This window comes from Hesperophylax consimilis, chromosome 3 (genome assembly GCF_061612785.1).
Source record: "Hesperophylax consimilis isolate HC1 chromosome 3, BYU_Hcon_1.0, whole genome shotgun sequence".
Taxonomy (NCBI): Eukaryota; Metazoa; Arthropoda; class Insecta; order Trichoptera; family Limnephilidae; genus Hesperophylax; species Hesperophylax consimilis.
The window spans coordinates 286,513-309,779 of NC_142838.1; the positions used below are offsets into that span (position 1 = coordinate 286,513).

At 33.1% G+C, this 23,267-nt stretch overlaps 1 protein-coding gene across 1 annotated transcript in view; it reads right to left on the reverse strand.

The window, feature by feature from the left end:
• Positions 1–5,718: 5,718 nt before the first annotated feature.
• LOC149424793 (inactive tyrosine-protein kinase Dnt-like) overlaps positions 5,719–23,267 on the reverse strand; it is a 180,739-nt gene continuing 163,190 nt past the window's right edge. Inside the window, exons 8-10 of the mRNA XM_089646736.1 lie at positions 12,026–12,197; positions 11,168–11,330; positions 5,719–5,872 (exon numbers count right to left, since the gene is read on the reverse strand). Of these exons, the coding sequence (XP_089502862.1) occupies positions 5,719–5,872; positions 11,168–11,330; positions 12,026–12,197 (489 nt within the window). The remainder of the gene's footprint in view (positions 5,873–11,167; positions 11,331–12,025; positions 12,198–23,267) is intronic.

The following is a 23,267-nucleotide window of genomic DNA, read 5'->3' on the forward strand; positions in this document are numbered from 1 at the left end:
TGTAGCATTTTATGACTGAAATAGGGAGAACTAGGAACTAAAGTATTTTTTAGGATTTAACTTGAAGAGGATTGAACCCGTGATGCCTGAGCACGAATCCAACGATTAAACCCTTGATGCCTGCGCACGAATCCAATGATTGAACCCGTGATGCCTGAGCACGAATCCAATGACTGAACTCGTGATGCCTGGACACGAACCCAATGATTGAACCCGTGATGCCTGAGCACGAATCCAACGATTGAACCCTTGATGCCTGAGCACGAATCCAACGATTGAACCCATGATGTCTTAGCACGAATTCAATGATTGAACCCGTGATGACTGAGCACGAATCCAACGATTGAACCCATAATGCCTGAGCACGAATCCAACGATTGAGTCCATGATGCCTTAGCACGAATCCAATAATTGAACCCGTGATGCCTGAGCACGAATCCAACGATTGAGCCCATGATGCCTTAGCACGAATCCAATAATTGAACCCGTGATGCCTGAGCACGAATCCAACGCTTCAGCACATGCGGCAACAAACTGGCTTATATAAAAAAATATATATACTTAACCTCTTGTCTTAAAGAGTGACTTTTTGAGAACTTAAATGTACGTGGGGAGTGAGTTTTTATTTCGTATGATTATTTTTTTTAATATAATATCGTAGATTAATTAATGTTGTTAGTAAAAATACGATCGATATCAATCCACGCGAATAAACCTAATAAAACTAAGAAATTATAATTTGTTTGCATATTTGCATCGGACGCACGTGCGTCCGTACTCTCATGGGACTTTTTCGTTAGAAAGAACTGTTTTGTCCATAATCTTGGACAGATTGAAATTGTTTTACACGGGGGATAAGCCACACAGAATTCATTTTAAATATTAAAATTCAAATACTATTTTTTTTTCTTTACTTCAACTATTCAACTTCCTGTATGTGATCATGTATATAATATTATATATTCAGTATTGGTTATTTATGAAGGGAAAGAACTATTTTAAAGAATACCTGACACCATTAAATAAGTTCATTTGCTTTATTATTCTTTTTTTTCATTTCAATTCTGTTTAAAATTTCTTTTTTTAATTTATTTAATTTTTTTAATATTTAATTTATCTTTTATTTTCAGTTAAACCTATTTAACCTTTTTTTTTTTTGAAAGAAAGACAAACATTCCCGGGTTACGAATAACCCAACAATGTTTGAAAATCTCCTACTACCACCACAGAAAGCCGAAAATGTTGCTTGTGTTGTGATGGAGGACTTAGCCAGCCGAGGAATCGAACACGCGACGCTCGGGTGAGACCCAAGCGCTATGCCCATTCAACCACTGACCGGTCAAACCTATACCTATTTTACTACTGAATGAATCATGTATTACATGTATATAATTATACACAAATTTCGACTACTATAAAACGGACATGTGTCTAGTGTGGTAGTCGAAAAGCATGTAAAAAACCTGTATCCTAATATATTTTTATGTATAAAGAAAATTAAAAAAAAAACAAAAAAAATTCTTTTGTATTTTCATTTTTTCTGCTAGCCATTATTGTACACTGTTTAATTTTTTTCTTCATTGTATAATATTTAAGTACGCTGTATATATTATAATTAACTGTATACTGTAACTGTTACCTGTACGATTCTTGTATTCATACTTCATTTTATTTAACTTAATTTCAATTTCAATTTGTAATATTTATATTTTTTTTGTAATATCTGCATTAACTGTTAAGCGCCCCTGAGGTGATATCTCACAAAAGCGGCGCTATATAAATCATCCAATAAATAAATAAATAAATAAAAATAAATAAAATTGTATGTTTATTTTTTATCAAACTATACATTTTACAATTTGTTAGCATATCGAATATTTTATTTACACCAATATTATTTTTACATGATGAGAAAAAGGATTTTGGGTTAAACCTATTTTTACATGATGAGAACATTGGTTTTTGGGTTTAACCTATTTTTACATAATGAGATCATTGTTTATTGGGTTTAACCTATTTTGACATTATGAGAACATTGGTTATTGGGTTTAACCTATTTTTACATTATGAGAACATTGGTTATTGGGTTTAATCTATTTTTACATAATGAGATCATTGGTTATTGGGTTTAAACTATTTTTACATTATGCGAACATTAGTTATTGGGTTTAACCTATTTTTATATTATGAGAACATTGGTTATTGGGTTTAACCTATTTAAAAAAATAACCGAATGAATGTAGTAAAACAACCTGCTAATATGGAGATAAAATATAATTAATGCCTTCGGAAGGCAAAACAGCTATCATGTGGTATAAAAATGAACACGTAGAACTTGTCTAAAAATAATCTATTTACAAAAATTAAATAATAATACAATTAAAAAATAAAAATAAATAATATTAATAAAAGATAAGAAAATATACAGATTTAGGAAATGAGATTAAAAGAAATTGGCATTCTCAGACTATAAAAATATTACCATTTGTTATTTCGGCTACTGGTATTATACTTAGCTCTCTCATTCAAAATTTAGGCGTATTAGATCTATCAAAAAAATATATACATAAAAATGCAAAAAATCAGTCATTTTAAATACATGTAGGATTATGAAAGACTTTTTAAATATTTGTATTGAGGGAACAGTCGCATTGATCGGTCCAGTTAGGCGTTCTACCGAGCCGAACCCTCTGATATGAGAATATCTGGAGTCGGTGAATTATTTTCCCATTTGATCTCTGGTGGGTCGACGTGTTGTTCTTGTATTGTTTTGTATTTATTATGCTTAATGCACTTGCATAATGTGATGATCATTTGGGAAAAAGTGTGTGGAAGGGTTTAGTTTTTCCTGTGGGGAAGATTTAACCCGGACATATAATTATATAATTAAACTCCAAGCGATCATTATTTATGAGCTGATATTATTTTAATAATGACATTTTACAATAATTGTATAAAATAAATTGAAAAAACATTAACTACAACCAATTAAAAAGTACGAAAACAGTGTGCAATATAGTTGGGAATGAGAAATTCTTGGGGCAGGTGTATGAGTAAGTGTATGTAGGGAGTATGTTTACTAAAAATGGGAAGGCTGACAGATATTGAAAGAAAGGTAAATGGAGGTAACTCCATTAATGAAGGACTCAATGCAGTTAGCGCTAACAAAAAATTGTCTAAAGAAGCGAAGTTAGCAGTCCACAATGGACTGCTGGTACCTACCCTGATGTACGGAAGTGAGGCATGGAACTGGCAAAGAAAGGATGAAAGTAGACTGAATGCTGTAGAAATAAAATCCCTAAGGCTTACGTGTGGTAAAACCATGTACGATCGTGCGAGAAATGTGGAAATCCGTAAAGAGTGCAAGGCTGATGTAAGCGTAATGAGTCAGATCAAGAAAGGGATGCTTAGATGGTTTGGGCATGTAGAGCGAATGAGCGAAGAAAGGAGTGTAAGGAGAATATACGATGCAAATGTGAATGGTAGCAGAAGTCGGGGACGCCCGAGGAAGACATGGCACGACCAAGTGAATCAGATACTTGAGTCGGGCCATGTCAAGAGTCAGAATAATAGAAGAGTATGAGACGATGTTTACGTTTAGTTATTTTATTTCATTTGAATGTGGGGAGTATATGTCGATTTTGGGTATGGTACCGCTGCCCTGGAAACCATATATTGGATAATTAACACCTCTGCCATACATCACTTTTTTTTTTTAAGACAAATTTATTTATTTATTTTTATTTAAGTACATAAAACAGGCATGGTGCCCAAGAATTTACATACATGGATGTTTAAATACATAATAATAACAAAATGATAATAACAAAATAGTAACAAAATGAATAAGCTAAATATGCAGAAGTAAATAACAAATAAGAATGGGTAAAAGGTAAGTACAAATATGTTCATAAACGATTTGTTATTGTCACACCTGTACTGGTGAGACACTGATTGGGTAGGTACAATGTTATTGTCACACCTGTACTGGTGAGACACTGATTAGGTAGGTACAATGTTATTGTCACACCTGTACTGGTGAGACGCTGATTAGGTAGGTACAATGTTATTGTCACACCTGTACTGGTGAGACACTGATTAGGTAGGTACAATGTTATTGTCACACCTGTACTGGTGAGACACTGATTAGGTAGGTACAATGTTATTGTCACACCTGTACTGGTGAGACACTGATTAGGTAGGTACAATGTTATTGTCACACCTGTACTGGTGAGACACTGATTAGGTAGGTACAATGTTATTGTCACACCTGTACTGGTGAGACACTGATTAGGTAGGTACAATGTTGCTTCTCATTAAATAAAGGGTTTCATCACAATATCAGCTTAATATGATTAAAGGTAATACATTTTTTTGAAGTGTTTAAATTGGTCATTAAAAATGTCTATTTCATTATTAGAGCCATGTATAATGTTATAATTTCTTAATGTTCGCGGTACAGGGGAAAATATCCTGTATTTGTATGGTAGGCTTTAATATAGAAAATGTCTTTCATCCTCCTTGTTGATTTTCTTGATGGAATATTAATTTGGGATAAAATGTTTGGTGTATCAACTGATGCATGTATAATTTTGTGTAGGAGCAGTACGTCAGAAAGTTTACGACTGACCGTCAGTGAGTGTAGTTTGTAGTGCAAAATTCGGTCATTATATGTTCGAAATTGACCAGATAAACCTTCACGATAAGCAATTACACGGGTTAGTTTCCTTTGTATGGATTAAATCCTATAATTATGAATCTCATAATTGGGAGACCAAATTGTTGATGCGTATTCGAGAATACTTCGCACAATTGATTTATATAATGTTAGAGTTAATTCTGTACTTTTAAAACAATTTGTGATTCTAAGCGTTAATCCTAATACTTGTGATGCACTTTTTGAAATTGTATCTACATGTTTATTGAAGCTAGGTGACGAGTCAAATGTCACGTCTAAGTCTTTGATTGAAGTTTTGTTTAGTAAAGGGATATTGTTAATGTGATATGTGTTTGAGAATTTATTAATATTCTTTGTGAATGAAATTACGGCACATTTGTTTTCATTAAAATATAAATTATTTAGTGTACACCATTCATGAAGTGATGATAAGTCTTTTTGCAAATCGGTGCAATCTTCTAATGATGTAATTTTTTTGTACAACTTAAGGTAATCGGCAAACAGGAGATATTTTGATGTTTTTATTCTAAAAATTATTTCGTTGATAAAGATTAAAAATAGCAAAGGTCCAAGATGCGAACCCTGTGGAATTCCCGACGTTGCAGTAAAAAGATCCGCGGAGTACCCTCCTACAACCACTTGCAGTTTTCTTTCTGTAATGTAACTTTCGAACCATTTCAAAGTATTTCCATTTATGCCAAACTTTTCCAGCTTCTTGATGAGTAATGATTGATTTAACTGGTCAAATGCTTTGCTAAAATCCGTGTAGATGGCATCTACTTGTAAACTTTTTGCGATGCTATCGCGGATGTACTGGGTGTATTCGAGAAGGTTAGTTGTTGTGGAACGCCGAGGTAAAAACCCGTGCTGCTCAATGATAATATATTTACTTACATGAGCTAATAGACTGTCATATATTATTGACTTAAATAACTTTCCTATGTAGTCAAGTTTAGAAAAAGGTCTATAATTTTTTATATCGCTCTTACAAAGGGGTTCGCTAAGTTTAGTGACTTAGCAGGGCGTTCGGATTCATGGGGTTAAGGTTTGTCTAGGTCTTGGCGGCGGATGCGTTTGACCACCTGCTGAATGGTGGGACGGATCGGGAGAGACTGGTATAGGGAGACCTTTTGACCCCTCCAACCGGACTCTCGACCCATCACCTTGCACCACTGATTCATACGTCCGCCAACCCTGGACACATTGACCCCTAGATTCCTACCCACCCCTCACACATTTTTTCCTTCCCAGAACTTCCTTTCCCTAAAAATTCCCTCCACACAGCATTCCCAAAGATGACCTAGGCCCTGAGGGTTTTTTTTCTTCGGGGTCTCCTCTATGGAACTAGCGTAAAAAATGAAGATTTTATTTCATTGTAAACCAATTTTTACAAAATTCTTTTCCAAAACCAAAGCCCAAAACGAGCTCTATTTCAGTGAGTAGGTAGTTAGATACAAAGGTACCCACGTCACATTATATTATGCAAGAACTAATGCATACATTCTACAAGGGGTGTAATTGAGAATTTAAATGTTTGACTGTGCCGCCAAAGTGTAACCGGCAAAGGAGACTGACTTCTACGGATTCAAAAAAACAGTTTATTGGTCAATCGTAAACCGTGTTGTCCGCGCTGAACAATGAAAGTGGCGATTGTGGCGCATGCCGTACACACAATAGTCAAATAGACACCGAACATGCGTAGGTATATGCATACACTCATACTGGTGGCCACCGTATGATATCAAGGCAACTACAGCTACTATGGCCACCAGAGCTACTAAGGCAACTAGGATACTATATTTAATGTTTAGAAATAGTGTGGACAAGAACCTAGACAACGAATGTCTTGGTTCTAAGTTGAAACAGATAAGTATATTACTATTTAGGTACTTACTAGAACCTACATAAAGTTATACTGTGTGGGGTTGGGACTGATAAGAACCAGTGTGACCATAACTAGGTACCTACCTACAGAATGGTACGGATGCTTCTATGAACTCACTTACTCGTCTAGCCTTTTAGTCACTAATTGCAAATCCCAATTGGCAATAATTAACGTTATTAATTAATGAGCATTTATGCATGCATATGATTTCATCTCGAAGAGTGGTGTTTTTATTGGTGTTCAAGAAAACAAAAATCATACAATCTTAGAAAGCTCTCAGTTAGATATGGGAAGATGAGCTAAATATATTTTTGCAAATTTCTTACTAAACATAATTATACCTACTATGATCACATTATTTATCATAAAATTGCTTATTATACATAATTATACCTACTATGATCACAATATTTTGAAGAATTGCAAAAACTATTATTTATATTATTATTTAAAAAGCCGGTATTATGCCAAGTACAATTTATGTGAATGTGTACCTAGGTAAAATAGGCTAAAATTATTTTTTTTAAATAATATCTAGTTTTCCAAATTCTTCTATTCTAACCCGCATTTAGCCATCATCGACACAATATGTAAAAATGAGTTTATCTGGGTACCTACCTCATGTATGTTTTTTTCTAAAATAATCATAAATGGCCCTAGTGACTTCATTGTGAAACTTTTACCAGAAAAAACCTTGTAAGATACATTTACGACACTTGAAATTAGACAATTGTTATGCTCAAACAACTACTCGTAGCAAAGTAATGTTTACAAAAAGTGTGGAGAGAAGTTTTCACTTTTCAAGGTTTGTGTGGAGAGCTGAAATATTACGTGCCCGATATGCAAGTGACAGTAGAATAGATTGGTACCACAGTCTACTACAGCCTCGGTCTACAATTACCACTCCACTGACACTGAAATGGTGCGTATACACGTACGAACCGAAGCACGAGCCGAGCCTCGAATACTATTCACGTAGAAGTCCTGAGTATGGACGAGAAGAGTGCCAGCCACAATGACCACAGTACTGTTACGCAAGCAACCGCTAGCGGCGTGTCGCGCCGATCCTTCGTTCCTTTCCCACAATTCGTAGCTCGGCTCGCGTTTCGTTTGGCAAATTTAAACGCAGTATAACAGTACTGTGGTCATTGTGGTTGGAACTCTTCTCGTCCATACTGAGAACTTTTCTACGTGAATAGTATTCACTGTACACATATCTGTTAGATCGCTCCAAATGGTAACAGTACTGTGGTCATTGTGGCTGGAACTCTTCTCGTCCATACTGAGGACTTTTCTACGTGAATAGTATTCACTGTACACATATCTGTTAGATCGCTCCAAATGGTAACAGTACTGTGGTCATTGTGGCTGGAACTCTTCTCGTCCATACTGAGGACTTTTCTACGTGAATAGTATTCTCTGTAAACATATCTGTTATAGCGCTCCAAATGGTAACAGTACTGTGGTCATTGTGGCTGGAACTCTTCTCGTCCATACTGAGGACTTTTCTACGTGAATAGTATTCACTGTACACATATCTGTTAGATCGCTCCAAATGGTAACAGTACTGTGGTCATTGTGGCCGGAACTCTTCTCGTCCATACTGAGGACTTTTCTACGTGAATAGTATTCTCTGTAAACATATCTGTTAGATCGCTCCAAATGGTAACAGTACTGTGGTCATTGTGGCTGGAACTCTTCTCGTCCATACTGAGGACTTTTCTACGTGAATAGTATTCACTGTACACATATCTGTTAGATCGCTCCAAATGGTAACAGTACTGTGGTCATTGTGGCTGGAACTCTTCTCGTTCATACTGAGGACTTTTCTACGTGAATAGTATTCACTGTACACATATCTGTTAGATCGCTCCAAATGGTAACAGTACTGTGGTCATTGTGGCTGGAACTCTTCTCGTCCATACTGAGGACTTTTCTACGTGAATAGTATTCTCTGTAAACATATCTGTTAGATCGCTCCAAATGGTAACAGTACTGTGGTCATTGTGGCTGGAACTCCTCTCGTCCATACTGAGGACTTTTCTACGTGAATAGTATTCTCTGTAAACATATCTGTTAGATCGCTCCAAATGGTAACAGTACTGTGGTCATTGTGGCTGGAACTCTTCTCGTCCATACTGAGGACTTTTCTACGTGAATAGTATTCTCTGTAAACATATCTGTTATAGCGCTCCAAATGGTAACAGTACTGTGGTCATTGTGGCTGGAACTCTTCTCGTCCATACTGAGGACTTTTCTACGTGAATAGTATTCTCTGTAAACATATCTGTTATAGCGCTCCAAATGGTAACAGTACTGTGGTCATTGTGGCTGGAACTCTTCTCGTCCATACTGAGGACTTTTCTACGTGAATAGTATTCACTGTACACATATCTGTTAGATCGCTCCAAATGGTAACAGTACTGTGGTCATTGTGGCCGGAACTCTTCTCGTCCATACTGAGGACTTTTCTACGTGAATAGTATTCTCTGTAAACATATCTGTTAGATCGCTCCAAATGGTAACAGTACTGTGGTCATTGTGGCTGGAACTCTTCTCGTCCATACTGAGGACTTTTCTACGTGAATAGTATTCACTGTAAGCATATCTGTTAGATCCCTCCAAATGTTAACAGGCAATTTCAATGTTCGATAAACTTCATTACTAAAGACGAAAGAATTAACACATATATCACAAGAACATTTAAAAAACTACGCAAGTTGTAGCACTGAACAATGCAAGGCGAGTACTCAAATATTTAATTATGAAAAAATTAAATTTTACTATTATAAATTTTTTAATTAAATTTTACTATCATAAATTGTTTTTTTTTATGTTCTGGATAGAGTAGTATGGAGTAGTACAGGTAAAAATAAATGCATATAACTAAGGCATTGGTACTACATTGCACGAAACCTCTCTCTTGGAAACAAAGCTGACTGACTACAAAATTTTTTTTTTTAAAAATATTTATAATTATTTATGCACTCTCTGGAAAACGATATAATTATACTTATAGAATTTAAAGGAAGAATAATCTAAACATCTAAATAATTGTTAGGTATGTAGGTACCTACAATAAATACTAAAAACAAATCTATATAAATATATAAATAATTATTAAGTATGTAGATACCTAGGTACCTACTAAAAACAAATCTATATAAATAATTGTTAGGTATGTACCTAGGTACCTAGGTACTAAAAAAAGATCTATAGAAATATATAAATTTAGTGTGTTCAAATTTTATTAAATTTTAGTGTACATACTACGTATAGCATAGAAAAATAAGTAAATAATCAAAATTAGTACATCTAAATAATAATAATCCACATATCAGATACAGTTCTCGGAAATCTCCAAAAATAAAAATAAAAAAATTATTATTATTATCTCTCTAATTTTTAACCTCTTACTACAATAATTATTACATATTTTTTTATATATTGGTTTCCTGAAGGACCCAGGTGGACAAACTATATTTTAGTTTTAAAAGTTTCTCTTAATTTTTGAGACGTTAAAAATCCATAAAGCATAAATAATAAAAATATGTAGAAACATAGAAAAAAACAGTAAAAATATGTTTTAAACATAAAATAAACAGTATTAACGATACGAGCCTTCGAAATAAACCAAAAAACTAACAATTAAAAATAACATTCAAATCACTTCAAGGTAATCCTCAAAAATTATTTTCATTTATAAAAAATAAATAATTTAAATTGATAATTAATTTCAATATATCGTCAAAATTTACAATGTCCCATCGGTTCTATGGAAGAAGCCACCGTACGGCGGCATAGTGAAACCAAAATCCAGCACTAGACAACAAACTGTTTTAGCAACTACTCTTACTATTGAAGCATCTTACCTAACATCAAATGGGGTAATTACGATTTTTTCGGTAAGTTGTACAAGACATTTTTGACGCATCTTTGTCAAAAATCCAAAAACGGTAATTTTTGAAAATCTTTTTTCAGTATTTGCCAAATTTTGACCTCGAAATACTAATTTTTCAGCAAAGAATGTTTCGTACTTTTTTAAAGTAGACTAAATTTAGTATAATTTTTAAAAAAATGAGATATAACTCAAAATTACTTAGTTCAAAATTAACAAGATTTATACTATACTTAAAAATTAGATAATGATTGTATGTATGCATAATTAGAAATTGATTTTGTAATTTTTAACAATTTTAGTCGATTAAACTTGGAAAGCTGTGAAATACCCATTGGGTTTTTAGAAAAATCAATAAACCTAAACCTGGCCTCAAAAGAGCACCTGCCCCGATTTTGAAAGAATTGTAATATATTCGAAATAAAACAATAACTTAGTTATATTATAATTTTAAATAAAACAATAACTTGGTAACTTAACAATAATTTTGTTAAGTTTTATTAAAGAAATATCATTCTCATCAACATCTATTTTGTCATGCTATGCTGTGCTAGAATAACTGTTCTGCATTGTGGTATCTTGAACAAGTCGTGGTGACTTCCGTAATGGTATCTTAACTACAATAAGGGCCTGAGGGCCTCGGAATAATAAAATGCTGAGGCTCAACAATATCCTCCCACGAGATGATATAAAGAGTGTGACGAACCTTTTGAGATTTCCGAGGGCTAGGTGGGGATACGCGATGAGAGGAAGCGAGAGGGTGTCGGGCAGGAAGGCAGCCAGCGGAGAGAGCAGGTTGCGGTGCGACAGGCCCGCCAGCAGCCCGGCCTCGCGCACCATCAGGGCGGCCTGCCCCCCCGATGCCGCCTCTGGAACAATAAGTAGCCAGCCATTGCATTACTCTAATAGGGTATTTTCACAAACTAGGAACACCCTTCAAATGTGTGTTCTGAATCTGATAATTGTACTGAAAATACTGAAAATGTGTAATTTTAATATTTTCATTCATAATTAATTATTTGAAAAACCGTACATTTCGGAACGGTTCCAAATGGCAACGATGTCATTATGACAACGAAACCGCCACTGTCTGGTTAAACGGATGTCACCAGCGTGACATCAACGCCGCCGAATTCACAACATACCAATGTAAAATTGTACCTATTAACTACTATCATCTATGTATTGTAGGTTCCTCTCTTCCCACAATGAATTTTTTAACTCATCCGGCCGGATCTCGCAAGAAAAAAAAAAAAAACACATAATTTTGGCGGTTAATCAAAAATGGCACATTTGTAAGTTTTTTCGAGAATGAAAAAAAAACCTTATTATTAGACTACTGAAAATCACCATTTAAATGTACAGTTTCTTACAATATTTTACTGATTAAACGAAGTTTTCATATCCGCGTTGCCTTTAATTGGTAGGCATATCTGTTATTAATAGGATACGAAAATATTCTTGGGAAAATTGCTGTACAAGATTTTTCACACTCACACTTCTCATAGACCCAGATATTTGATTGAATACAAAATGTAATATAACTGAAATGAGCGCCATCTACCGGATATAGTTTTAACGAGCACTTCCTTGTGATCGGCTCCCTGCCTCAACTCCCCGCGCAGCAGTCTCCCGAAGGTCCCCTCCTGCAGCGCCTCTCCCTCCGACAGCGAAATAGCGGAGCGCGGAACCCCCAGCCGCCGCAAACGTTCTGCGCCGTCCGTGCACCATGAAACCTATTGGACAAACACATAAGCTCGTCTCCATTAAATGTTTCATTTCGTTACATAGATGGCTCTACATAATACACCTAATATATACCGTCTAATCTATATGTATAATTTATCTAATAAAAAACAAAACAAATAAATTATGTATAATTAGGAAGAATATAATATATCATATTACCACAAGTTATACCTGTTACAAATATATAACACAACATAGATACAAGCGTATACAATAATAAATGAATAATTGTCAAGAAGTATTACATCAAAATTACAGACCAATGTCACTACTAAATTCATTTCAGAAACTGCTGCAAAAGGATATATAAAAAAAATCTAACATAACTGTGTGTGGTTTTTTTTTTTAAAAAGTACACTGTTACCTGTGTTCTAATACAATCATCATACACGTATCTTTCTCTATAAATAAAAATGTAAAATCTCCTCAAGATCTTCACCGATTGCTTTGAAACTTGGAAACAACGTTGCATTCGAATACGCGTGTGTTTTTATATAATAATAACAATAACATTCAGAATAGAAAGTCAAGTGCAATTTGCTCCGTATAAAACAGTAAAAATAAAGTGCAAAACGTATGTTTAATCAACATAAAACCTGTGAAACAGAAGCATAACAGTGTTATTGTAAAACTGAAGCAATTACTACGTATGTACATGAACTATATATAAGAAAAAAATGATTTTAAAAATTCAAATCATTGTGATTTTTTGACATTTAAGGTTAAACGCAACGCTCGTTGTATTCTACGTGTTCACAGATGGCGTTAATTAATTAATTTTGTTTAAATACGCTTTTGCAAGGGGCCTCAGCACGGGTAAACAACCCAGTGAGGCCAACATTACTAAATTGAAATATGAAATATTGTAAAAAAAATGTATCAACAATAAAAAATAAAAAAATAAAAAATAAAATGCTTTACAATATTAAGAAAAATCATTTGTTTGCGCCCGTATATATGCAATATGAATATGAATCAATAGTTTTGTTCGTTTAAAGACTTAATTCTTTCGAGAAAGGCACACAAATACAATATTTTACCGATGATTCAATCCAATATTGTATTTGTATGCCTTTCTCGATAGAATTGAGTTTTTATATGGGCAAAACTATTTATTCTTATTCATATTGCGTATATGAGGGCGCAAACAAATAATTTGTCATAATACTGTAAAGCAATACCTCGCAAAGGCGTATTTAAACAAAATTAATTAATTAACGCCATCTGTGAACACGTAGAATACAACGAGCGTTGCGTTTAACCTTAATGATTTGATATCGAATACTCTACCTACATACGTTCCACTTATCGCTACCTGTCAATAGATGGCAGTAAATGCATAAATTTAACCATAATCGCATAATAAACTAATAATTTGCGCTAATAAACAACAGATGGCTGTTAATACATAAATGAATTAAAAATATATTATTTACCGCTATTGATCAATAGAGGGCAATAAGTGAATACAATATCAAATTCTGTTGAATAATCTTTTAAAATGGAAAAAGGTAATAAAACACCTAAATCAAAAAATGAGGACCCGTTTACAAAATCCTGTCTGACCCCAAGATCTCCAAATCAACACGAGGAGGATCCTTATTCAGATTCGGAGGATAAAAGAGAAAATGAAGAAGAAACGTCCAAAATGATAGAAGCAAACGAGGTAAATAATGCCCTGAAAAACTCAAGACTTACCATAAATAATATTAAAAAAAATAATAACGGAAGGGAAAGGAAAAATCATTCTAAAAGAAAAAATAAACGAAGGCATGGATAAACTATTCGACATTATTTCCCACTTAGTAGCTGAAAATAATGAAATGAAGGGCGAATTAAAAATATTACGACCACTAATAAAAAACTTTACCCAAAATATTATTGAAGTAAAAAATGTAACGAATGAAAACAAGTCGTTTCTCGTAAACATGGCAGAAAAAATGAAGAATTTAAAAACAAATTGCATCTCACCAATATTAATAACCAAAATAAAGAAATTAAAAACCTCTTCCGGCACAGGACATCACACATCACAAAATTAAAACAGCACAACTTCAATGGAAAGAAATAAAAATACGGATCTTTGGAGAAGAAGCAGGCCACCAAATAAGAAGAAATCTGGAAAAAAACTTTAAAGATGTAGATTGTTCCAGCTATATATACCCTGGGGCAACACTAGACTGGTACACGGCAAACATCATAAGAGAAAGTAAGAATTTAAACAAAAATGATTTTGTAATTTTAATAGCCGGAGAAAATGAGACATCCCCTAAAAACTTTCTAAGCAACTTGTACTACACCCTACGACAACTAGCCCATACTAATGTCCTAATACATCCAGTTACTAAAAACAACTATTTAAACATCTATAAACTGAATTCTGAGATTACATCTCACATCTTCTAATTCAAAAATTATTGTAAATTTACTGGGCCCATTTTTTATGAAAAAATGAATAACCATACAATTATCAAAATGATGAGCTTAACAAGGGCGCAATAAAAAATGAGATCAATAAAATATCAGTCTACAATTTTGAGCACCCACATCCATCAGAAAAAAACCCAAAATATATTCATTCATCCATTCCTACACAAACCCGAGATGACAGAAACTCACCTTACCCGGAACAACAAACTATTTTTTTTATGAATAATACTCGTACTCCTTAACTTGACAACATCAAATCCACCTTCAATATAATGCATCAAAACATACAATGCATTCGAAATAAAACCCTAGAATTAGAAAATATTCTATATGAAAAAAATATCGATGTACTTTGTGTTAGCGAACACTGGTTACAAAAGGATGAAACGACATCTATTAATTTTAATGGTTATAAATTACGTTCAATTTTTTGTCGAGAGAGTCATATTCATGGAGGTGTCTCCATTTACTTTGTATTTAAAACGAAAACATTGTATTTAAAGAAATAGAATTTGTTAAACAAATAACAAAAGAATTTTTATTTGAATGTGTTGGTATAGAAATTCCAAAACTTAAAATTAACTCTTATATTAATATTTTTTTTGAACAACTTGAGCCTTTACCAAACAAAATTTGCAAAAACAAAAAAAAAATAATACTCTGCGGTGACTTAAATATTGATACAAGCTACAAGAACAAAAACGCAGATTCACTCAAAAACACACTAAAATCTCACAACATTCGCTTGATTATTGATAAACCTACTCGTATACAGGGAAATAAAAAAAGTATAATTGATCATATAGGTACAAATATATTAAAAAGCTCTTACACATGTGAAGTCACAGAATTAGCTGTATCAGATCATATGGCACAGTTAATGCACGTAAAAACAGAATATAATATAAACCAAACGTGGTATACAAAAAAACAATTATTTAACACAGAAAACACAAACATTTTTAACAATTACTTATCGTGTATATGTTGGGAACCACTGAAATCCTTTGAATCCATTAATGACAGCTACGAATACTTCATTAATGAAATAAATAATGGTATGAAGCTTTGTTTCCCCTTTATATCTATTAGACAAAAAAGACATCTGTACATGAAACAAAAAAACACAAATGACCTCACAATCATAAACAATTACAAACAATACAAAAAAAATCTCAGTAAAGTAAAACAAGTAGCTTAACGGAATTACAATAGTAAACGAATTCAAAACGCGCAAAATAAAACCAAAACATCGTGGAACATAATAAAAGAGAACTCAAATAATTCTAATTCTAAAAGTAAACCAAAAATCTGTCTTAAAATAAATGATAACCTGGTATCAGAACCAAAAAACATTGCAAATGAATTTAACATTTTCTTTGCACCACCGCCACCACCACAAAACACATCTCTACATCCACAATCTGCCAAAATAGTCAAAAACAAACAGTCGCGATCATTCTTTATAATGCCTGTAAACAGGGAGGAAATTATTAAAATCATCGTAAAACTGAAAAATAAAAACAGTGTCGGCACTGACGAAATCCCTATAAAAATTATAAAAGCATGTGCAGAAGCGTTAAGTTACCCGTTGGAAATATTAATTAACAAATCTTTTGAATCAGGAACCTTCCCAGAACAATTAAAACAATCTATTATTGTACCTTTGTATAAGAAGGGTCCTAAACAGGAAATCTCAAACTACAGACCGATATCCTTATTACCAAACTTTTCAAAAAATATTTGAAAGAGCCATGTACAATCGCATTTATAACTTTCTCGAAAACTTTGAGATAATATGTCCACAACAATTTGGATTCCGTAAAGGCCGTTCAACAACACAGGCAGTTTTCAATTTTTTGAACGAAATTCTAGAAAATATTAATATTAGTAAAAAAAACTGTAAGTATCTTTCTCGACCTCTCAAAAGCATTCGACAGTGTTGATCATGAGCTTATTCTAATTAAACTTGAACATGTGGGTATTAGAGGTTTAGCATTAAAATGGTTTGAATCGTACTTAAAAAATCGTCAGCAGAAAGTTCAAATTTCAAATATCAATGAAAAAATGGTCCAGTACATGGTAGAATCCAAATGGAGAACAATAAACAAGGGTGTGCCACAAGGAAGCATTCTTGGGCCTCTCCTCTTCCTTATCTATATAAACGAACTTCCAAGTATTGCTGGCACAGAATGTTCAATGTTTGCTGATGACACCGCTTTGTTGTTTGAATGTAATGGAGACGTTGACGAATTTAAAAAAACAAGTTAACGAGACTTGCCAATTAATACCAAACTGCCTGTTATCGCAACATCTATCACTCAACACAAACAAAACCCAAATCTTAAAATTTTGTCCAGTGCAAGCTACACCTATAAATATAAATGTAAACATTAATAATAATATTATCGAACCTTCCCAAACCTGTTCAATACTGGGAATAGAATTAAATATAAACATAAACTGCAAAGAACATGTCTCAAAAATTCTAGCAAAAATCAGTAGTTTTTCTTATGTTCTGGGTACATTGAAAAAATATTAAACACCGAATCAGTAATAGCCGCATACTATGGTTATGTATATTCAATAATAAAATACGGTATTATTTTTTGGGGAAACTCGGTAAACGCTAAAGATGTTTTCATCATACAAAAGAGATGCATAAGAAAAATTACAAACTCTGATCGTTTAGATTCATGTAGTATGTTCAAAAATCTGAAAATTCTGACAGTCACAGACATATATATAATGGAGTTTTTCATGTTAGTGCGATCATCTACAGACAAGTTCCCACTAAAAAACTCAACACATAAATACGCTACAAGGCTCACAGAAAACTTACTAATACCAAAAGCAAACAAAACAATATTCCAAAAAGGACCATACTACATGGCCATTAAATTATATAACAACCTTCCACATAACATTAAACAAATACAAGATACACACAAATTCAAATCGTTACTAAACACTTTCCTTGTTAATAAATGTCACTACACGTTGAGTGAATACCTCACGTAAATGAAACGCCTATTTTTATTGGTATATATATTTGTATTTTGGTATTTTTTTATTTTTTTATTGTTATATTGTTATTTTATCTGTATAAACATTGTAATTATTATAATAAAACAAATAATATTATATAAACATTGTAATTAAATAAATGTGGTTAGCTGGAAGAAATGGGGTCTACCCATAAGCTACACCTTTTGTAATTTTTATTTTACAATAAATAATTTTTTATTTTGATTAATTTATACCTATATTAAATAGATGTCACATGTGACAGGTAAAAATAGGCTTCTTTTTTAAACAGAGCAATCTGCTGAACATAAGAACATAACACGTGCTATTGTTTCTCTATATACACAAACTGACAGCAACGCGTTGCCAAGTGCAGAAGGTTATTAATTTTAAAAAATCAATACATATCAATAACGTATTTTCGTTATTTAAGATTGAATTTATTTTTATAAAATATTGTAAACGTTCCTCCATAAATTGAATGTATTCCTGTTTCTATCTACTCAACTCGTTCAAATGTTTGTATCGTCTAAAGTCTAAACGGTTCTATTGAGTTTTTTAGTTACTTCAATTTCAGGACAGTGACTAATACCTACCTGTAGCGTGACTCAGGTTAAAACATTATTATCATAATATGACTCACGAAAGATAATTTGGTCGATAAGACTTTGGGTTAAGCTTTTATACAACGATACCATACTACACCCAAAGCCAGATAGTACGTACTTCTTAGAAATAACTAAATCTTTTGCAGTTATTCCGTAGTTAGAAGTAAAGTTGAGTGCTTTTTTCATATGTTTGATCGAGTCCGATCTAGGTATTGTGGGTTTGTTTAGATAATGAACATCCTCGTCCAGTAATCCTTTTATGGAATAAGTACATTCAATGCAACGACGACACTACAAGATGGATGAGCAGGATTTTCATTCATTCAAAATTGATATGAATAATCGGTTATTATTATAAAGAAACAATATAATATTTTGCAAATGTAACAATTCGAATCCCAAAAAAACCCTTATAGTTCAAGCGATTACCGTTCAAATTATATCCGATAGGCTTCTGGCCCCAAATATGATTAGTAAAAAAACCCCTATAGTTCAAGCGACTACCGTTCAAATTATATCCGATAGGCTTCTGGCCCCAAATATGATTAGTAAAAAAACCCCTATAGTTCAAGCGACTACCGTTCAAATTATATCCGATAGGCTTCTGGCCCCAAATATGATTAGTAAAAAAACCCCTATAGTTCAAGCGACTACCGTTCAAATTATATCCGATAGGCTTCTGGCCCCAAATATGATTAGTAAAAAAACCCCTATAGTTCAAGCGATTACCGTTCAAATTATATCCGATAGGCTTCTGGCCCCAAATATGATTAGTAAAAAAACCCCTATAGTTCAAGCGACTACCGTTCAAATTATATCCGATAGGCTTCTGGCCCCAAATATGATTAGTAAAAAAACCCCTATAGTTCAAGCGATTACCGTTCAAATTATATCCGATAGGCTTCTGGCCCCAAATATGATTAGTAAAAAAACCCCTATAGTTCAAGCGACTACCGTTCAAATTATATCCGATAGGCTTCTGGCCCCAAATATGATTAGTAAAAAAAACCCTATAGTTCAAGCGATTACCGTTCAAATTATATCCGATAGGCTTCTGGCCCCAAATATGATTAGTAAAAAAACCCCTATAGTTCAAGCGATTACCGTTCAAATTATATCCGATAGGCTTCTGGCCCCAAATATGATTAGTAAAAAAACCCCTATAGTTCAAGCGATTACCGTTCAAATTATATCCGATAGGCTTCTGGCCCCAAATATGATTAGTAAAAAAACGAGATTTCCACTCGGGGGGAGTCCTGGAGAGGGACCACTTCCGGTGTTATTTTTGGGGCGAAAATATCCGACATGTTACTTTACTAAAACTAATTGCAAAATTTGACCGCTAATTAGTTAAGAAAAATGCATCCTGCCAATATTTGTATGGGGAAAAGCAACTGGCAGACGACCTTGAAGGTAACCTCCAATAAAATGGTAAAATGATAAAACCTGGTAAAATTTTGTATGACTTTACAATAATTTCTTATTTATCTGTCGTTAATTAATATAACTGAGTTTTTTATTTCTACTATATAGTAAGGCCTTAATGATAAAACTAGTTGGCGCATGTAACGTTTTTTCTAAAACATAAAGCGATGAACACAAAATAATTTATAAACATCGCTTGATTATGATAAAACTTCATTACATTTATTTTTTGTATGTTGTGATCGGGTTTCTTTCTTGAATTACTACTCTAAAAATACTCCATTACGTTTTTTAACATCTCCAACGGTGGGTCTCTAGCCTTTAATCATTTTGGTATTAGTTCCTCACTCCCAAGAACGCTGGGTGTCTGATGTATTTCCTGTTTCCTGCCAAGTCCTTTACTTCCGGTTCCTATCCTGATTTATGTCTTTTCGTAGCGATGCATATTCCTTCACTCTGCATACCATAGCAAGAAACGTCAATACGTTCGGAAAGGAAAATTCTATTCGAAATAGTGACGGGTTGTTATTATATTTATGTAGGGATATACTGTATTATACAAGTATCATGTTAAATACTAAGCTTAGAAAATAGCAATACACATCACCTAGGAACAATACATAATATCTAAAACGATACAAATGAAAAAACCTTAAAAAATTTAGAGTGATTCACCAAACATTATTCTCAATTGACTAATAGAAAATATATAAAAACTTCCAATAATTCCAGCATTAGAAAGAACTGTTCACTGTTTGCCTACGCAACTACTGTTACCAAGCTTGCAGAAAAATACTAATAATTAGTATCATCCTATGAACAAAAGGGTATTATTTTTGATCGGGTGGGTACTTATTTCAATTAAATTTGCTTATGGTGGTGGTGTGTAATAAATTAACACTCTTCACTTTTTTATATGTTATATTTATAAATTTGTAAAAAAAATGAGAAAGAAGAAAAACAATTTAATGCGTTTTAAAATTTCTTTTGTATTATATTTTTTTAATATATTTATGTAAATTCTTGTAAAACAATTTGTTAGAGATAAGGATTGTCAGATTTTCAAGCGACTTTATCACAGTCTTTTTACAAAATAGCAACGAGTATTGTCCACCCTAATATATTATCTCCATATATAGTTAGTTAATTATAAGCTAGTAATAACATAGATCATTGTAGAAATGTATTATTTATTTGCACAGCTCCCTTGAGGTGATTTTGCACAAAAACGGCGCTATACAAATCATCCAATTATTATTATTATTATTATAAACGGCGCTATACAAATCATCTAATTATTATTATTATAAGGGAATTCATGAACTGGGAGAGAAAGAAATCCAGCGTCGAAAGGAGAGGAGGCTAATTTCTTACAAATTGTTTTTCTTTGGGTAATGTGATTTCGTTTTAATGTGAAACATAATATGGAAATATCTATCTCTCTTTTCTACTAACTACTCACCACCACTACCAGGACCAGGATACAATTTTTTTACTGTTTGTTATAAAATATTATGAAGTAAAGCTTAGAAAATTGCTGTACATGATATTTCAAAAAAATTCTAAGCTATTTATTTATAATCGATTACTTTCACCGAGGATGTGTTTGTTTTCAAAGATGTCAAAACTATTTCTTTATAATCGATTACTTTCACAGAGGATGTATTTGTTTTCAAACATGTCTAAACTATTTCTTTATAATCGATTACTTTCACAGAGGATGTATTTGTTTTCAAACATGTCTAAACTATTTCTTTATAATCGATTACTTTCACCGAGGATGTGTTTGTTTTCAAAGATGTCAAAACTATTTCTTTATAATCGATTACTTTCACAGAGGATGTATTTGTTTTCAAACATGTCTAAACTATTTCTTTATAATCGATTACTTTCACCAAGGATGTATTTGTTTTCAAACATGTCTAAATTATCTCTTTATAAATGATTACTTTTACACTTACTAAACTGAAAAAAATTCTCCAACCGGTGTCATAAAATAAAATATTTGTACAAATGTAGGAACTTGACAATGATTTGTTCCAGCCATTAGCTCTATTTAAAAAAAAATCACAGGTGGCCTCTCAGTATATTTTAAAATATATTTTAGGTACGTTATGTTATACAAATAAAATAACAGGTAAGTTATGTTATACAAATAAAATATGAGTGCCACCACCGATTTGGTGGGAATTATATTGAGAGAGGAAAGTAAAATCCGTGTAGTTATTGATTTAAAATAGTGCTCACTAAACAGATAGATATAACGGAAACTGACTTGGACCCCCCTGTCTGCTACCTATGGATGGAATGGTGTGTTTGGATATAATACACAAAAAATGGCGAAAAAACGCTTTCCCTCGACGACCGTTTCTCGTAAATAAAAATGCTACCGGATGTTTTATGGGTGGTCATTTATGTATGTTCACGTGGAAAATTTTTTCTCAAATCTATGAGATGATTTTTTCGGAAAATTACAAGAATTTATACCTATATTTTTAAGCGATTGGAAATAAATTATAATTAGTAAATACTACGTTTACCTACATGTTCATCTTTTGAGCATTTCGATTTATTTTTTTAAGCAAGTATTTCTGCGAACAGTACACCTCGCGTCCAAAAAAGTATGTTTGTAATTTTCTCTTGCTTAATAAATAAAAACCGAAATTTCCTATAAAATCAAACGATTTGTAAATAGATACTAAAGTTTCCACCTATTTTTTATTTCAAATAAGTATTTACACAATTTGTTCAAAGAAATGTCAATAACTCAATGAACTTTTTAAAAACTTTTTTCAAACAAAAATTACCAAATTGATTATTTCGATTTGACAGCTCATAGAATGATCTACGCTACGCTGCGAACTCTGGTAGGATCTCACACGGCCACCTTCTTGAGACGGAAACAGAAAGATCAAATTCACAGAGAGATGAACTGCAAAACGATCGAGTTAAAACCTACTCGCCACGCTCACCCAATTGAAAATTGTACTAGGTTAATACGTATATCTGTATAGTATTTTAATGAGTAATTAAAAAGCTATACTTGGGTCAACCCATTTTGCCTGTATTCAAGTGATACATTAATCCGGTGCTCGGAAGAAGGTGTCGTTTTCGCTTTCCTCTGATTACTCTCTCAACAGCGGGTTACCATGGCAACGCTGTCTACAGTTCTAATATTTTGTTGTATTTACATACATACCTAAACTATTGTGTAGCGCTCTTGATGTGTTTTTTAACGGTTTACAAGCTATCGCAATATTATTCTTAGGAAGAATACCTACTGTCATTATGTTGTAACTAGAAAACAAATATGAAAAAGCTGGAAATGATAAGTGAATTTTTTTGAAGAGAAACTTCTTTACGCACGTTATGCATTTTCGAGGACCGGAGTAAAACCGACTCATGACCGTCGCTATAGAAGCCTAGCTAATATTATATACCTAGTTAAGGTCACTCTCCAAACTCAGCTTCGCGGTCTAGAGGCAGAGCGCCCGACTGTCGTCGTGAAGAACCGAGGTTCGATCCCCACTTAAACTAATTTTTTTCTGTATTTTTTTAATACGAGGA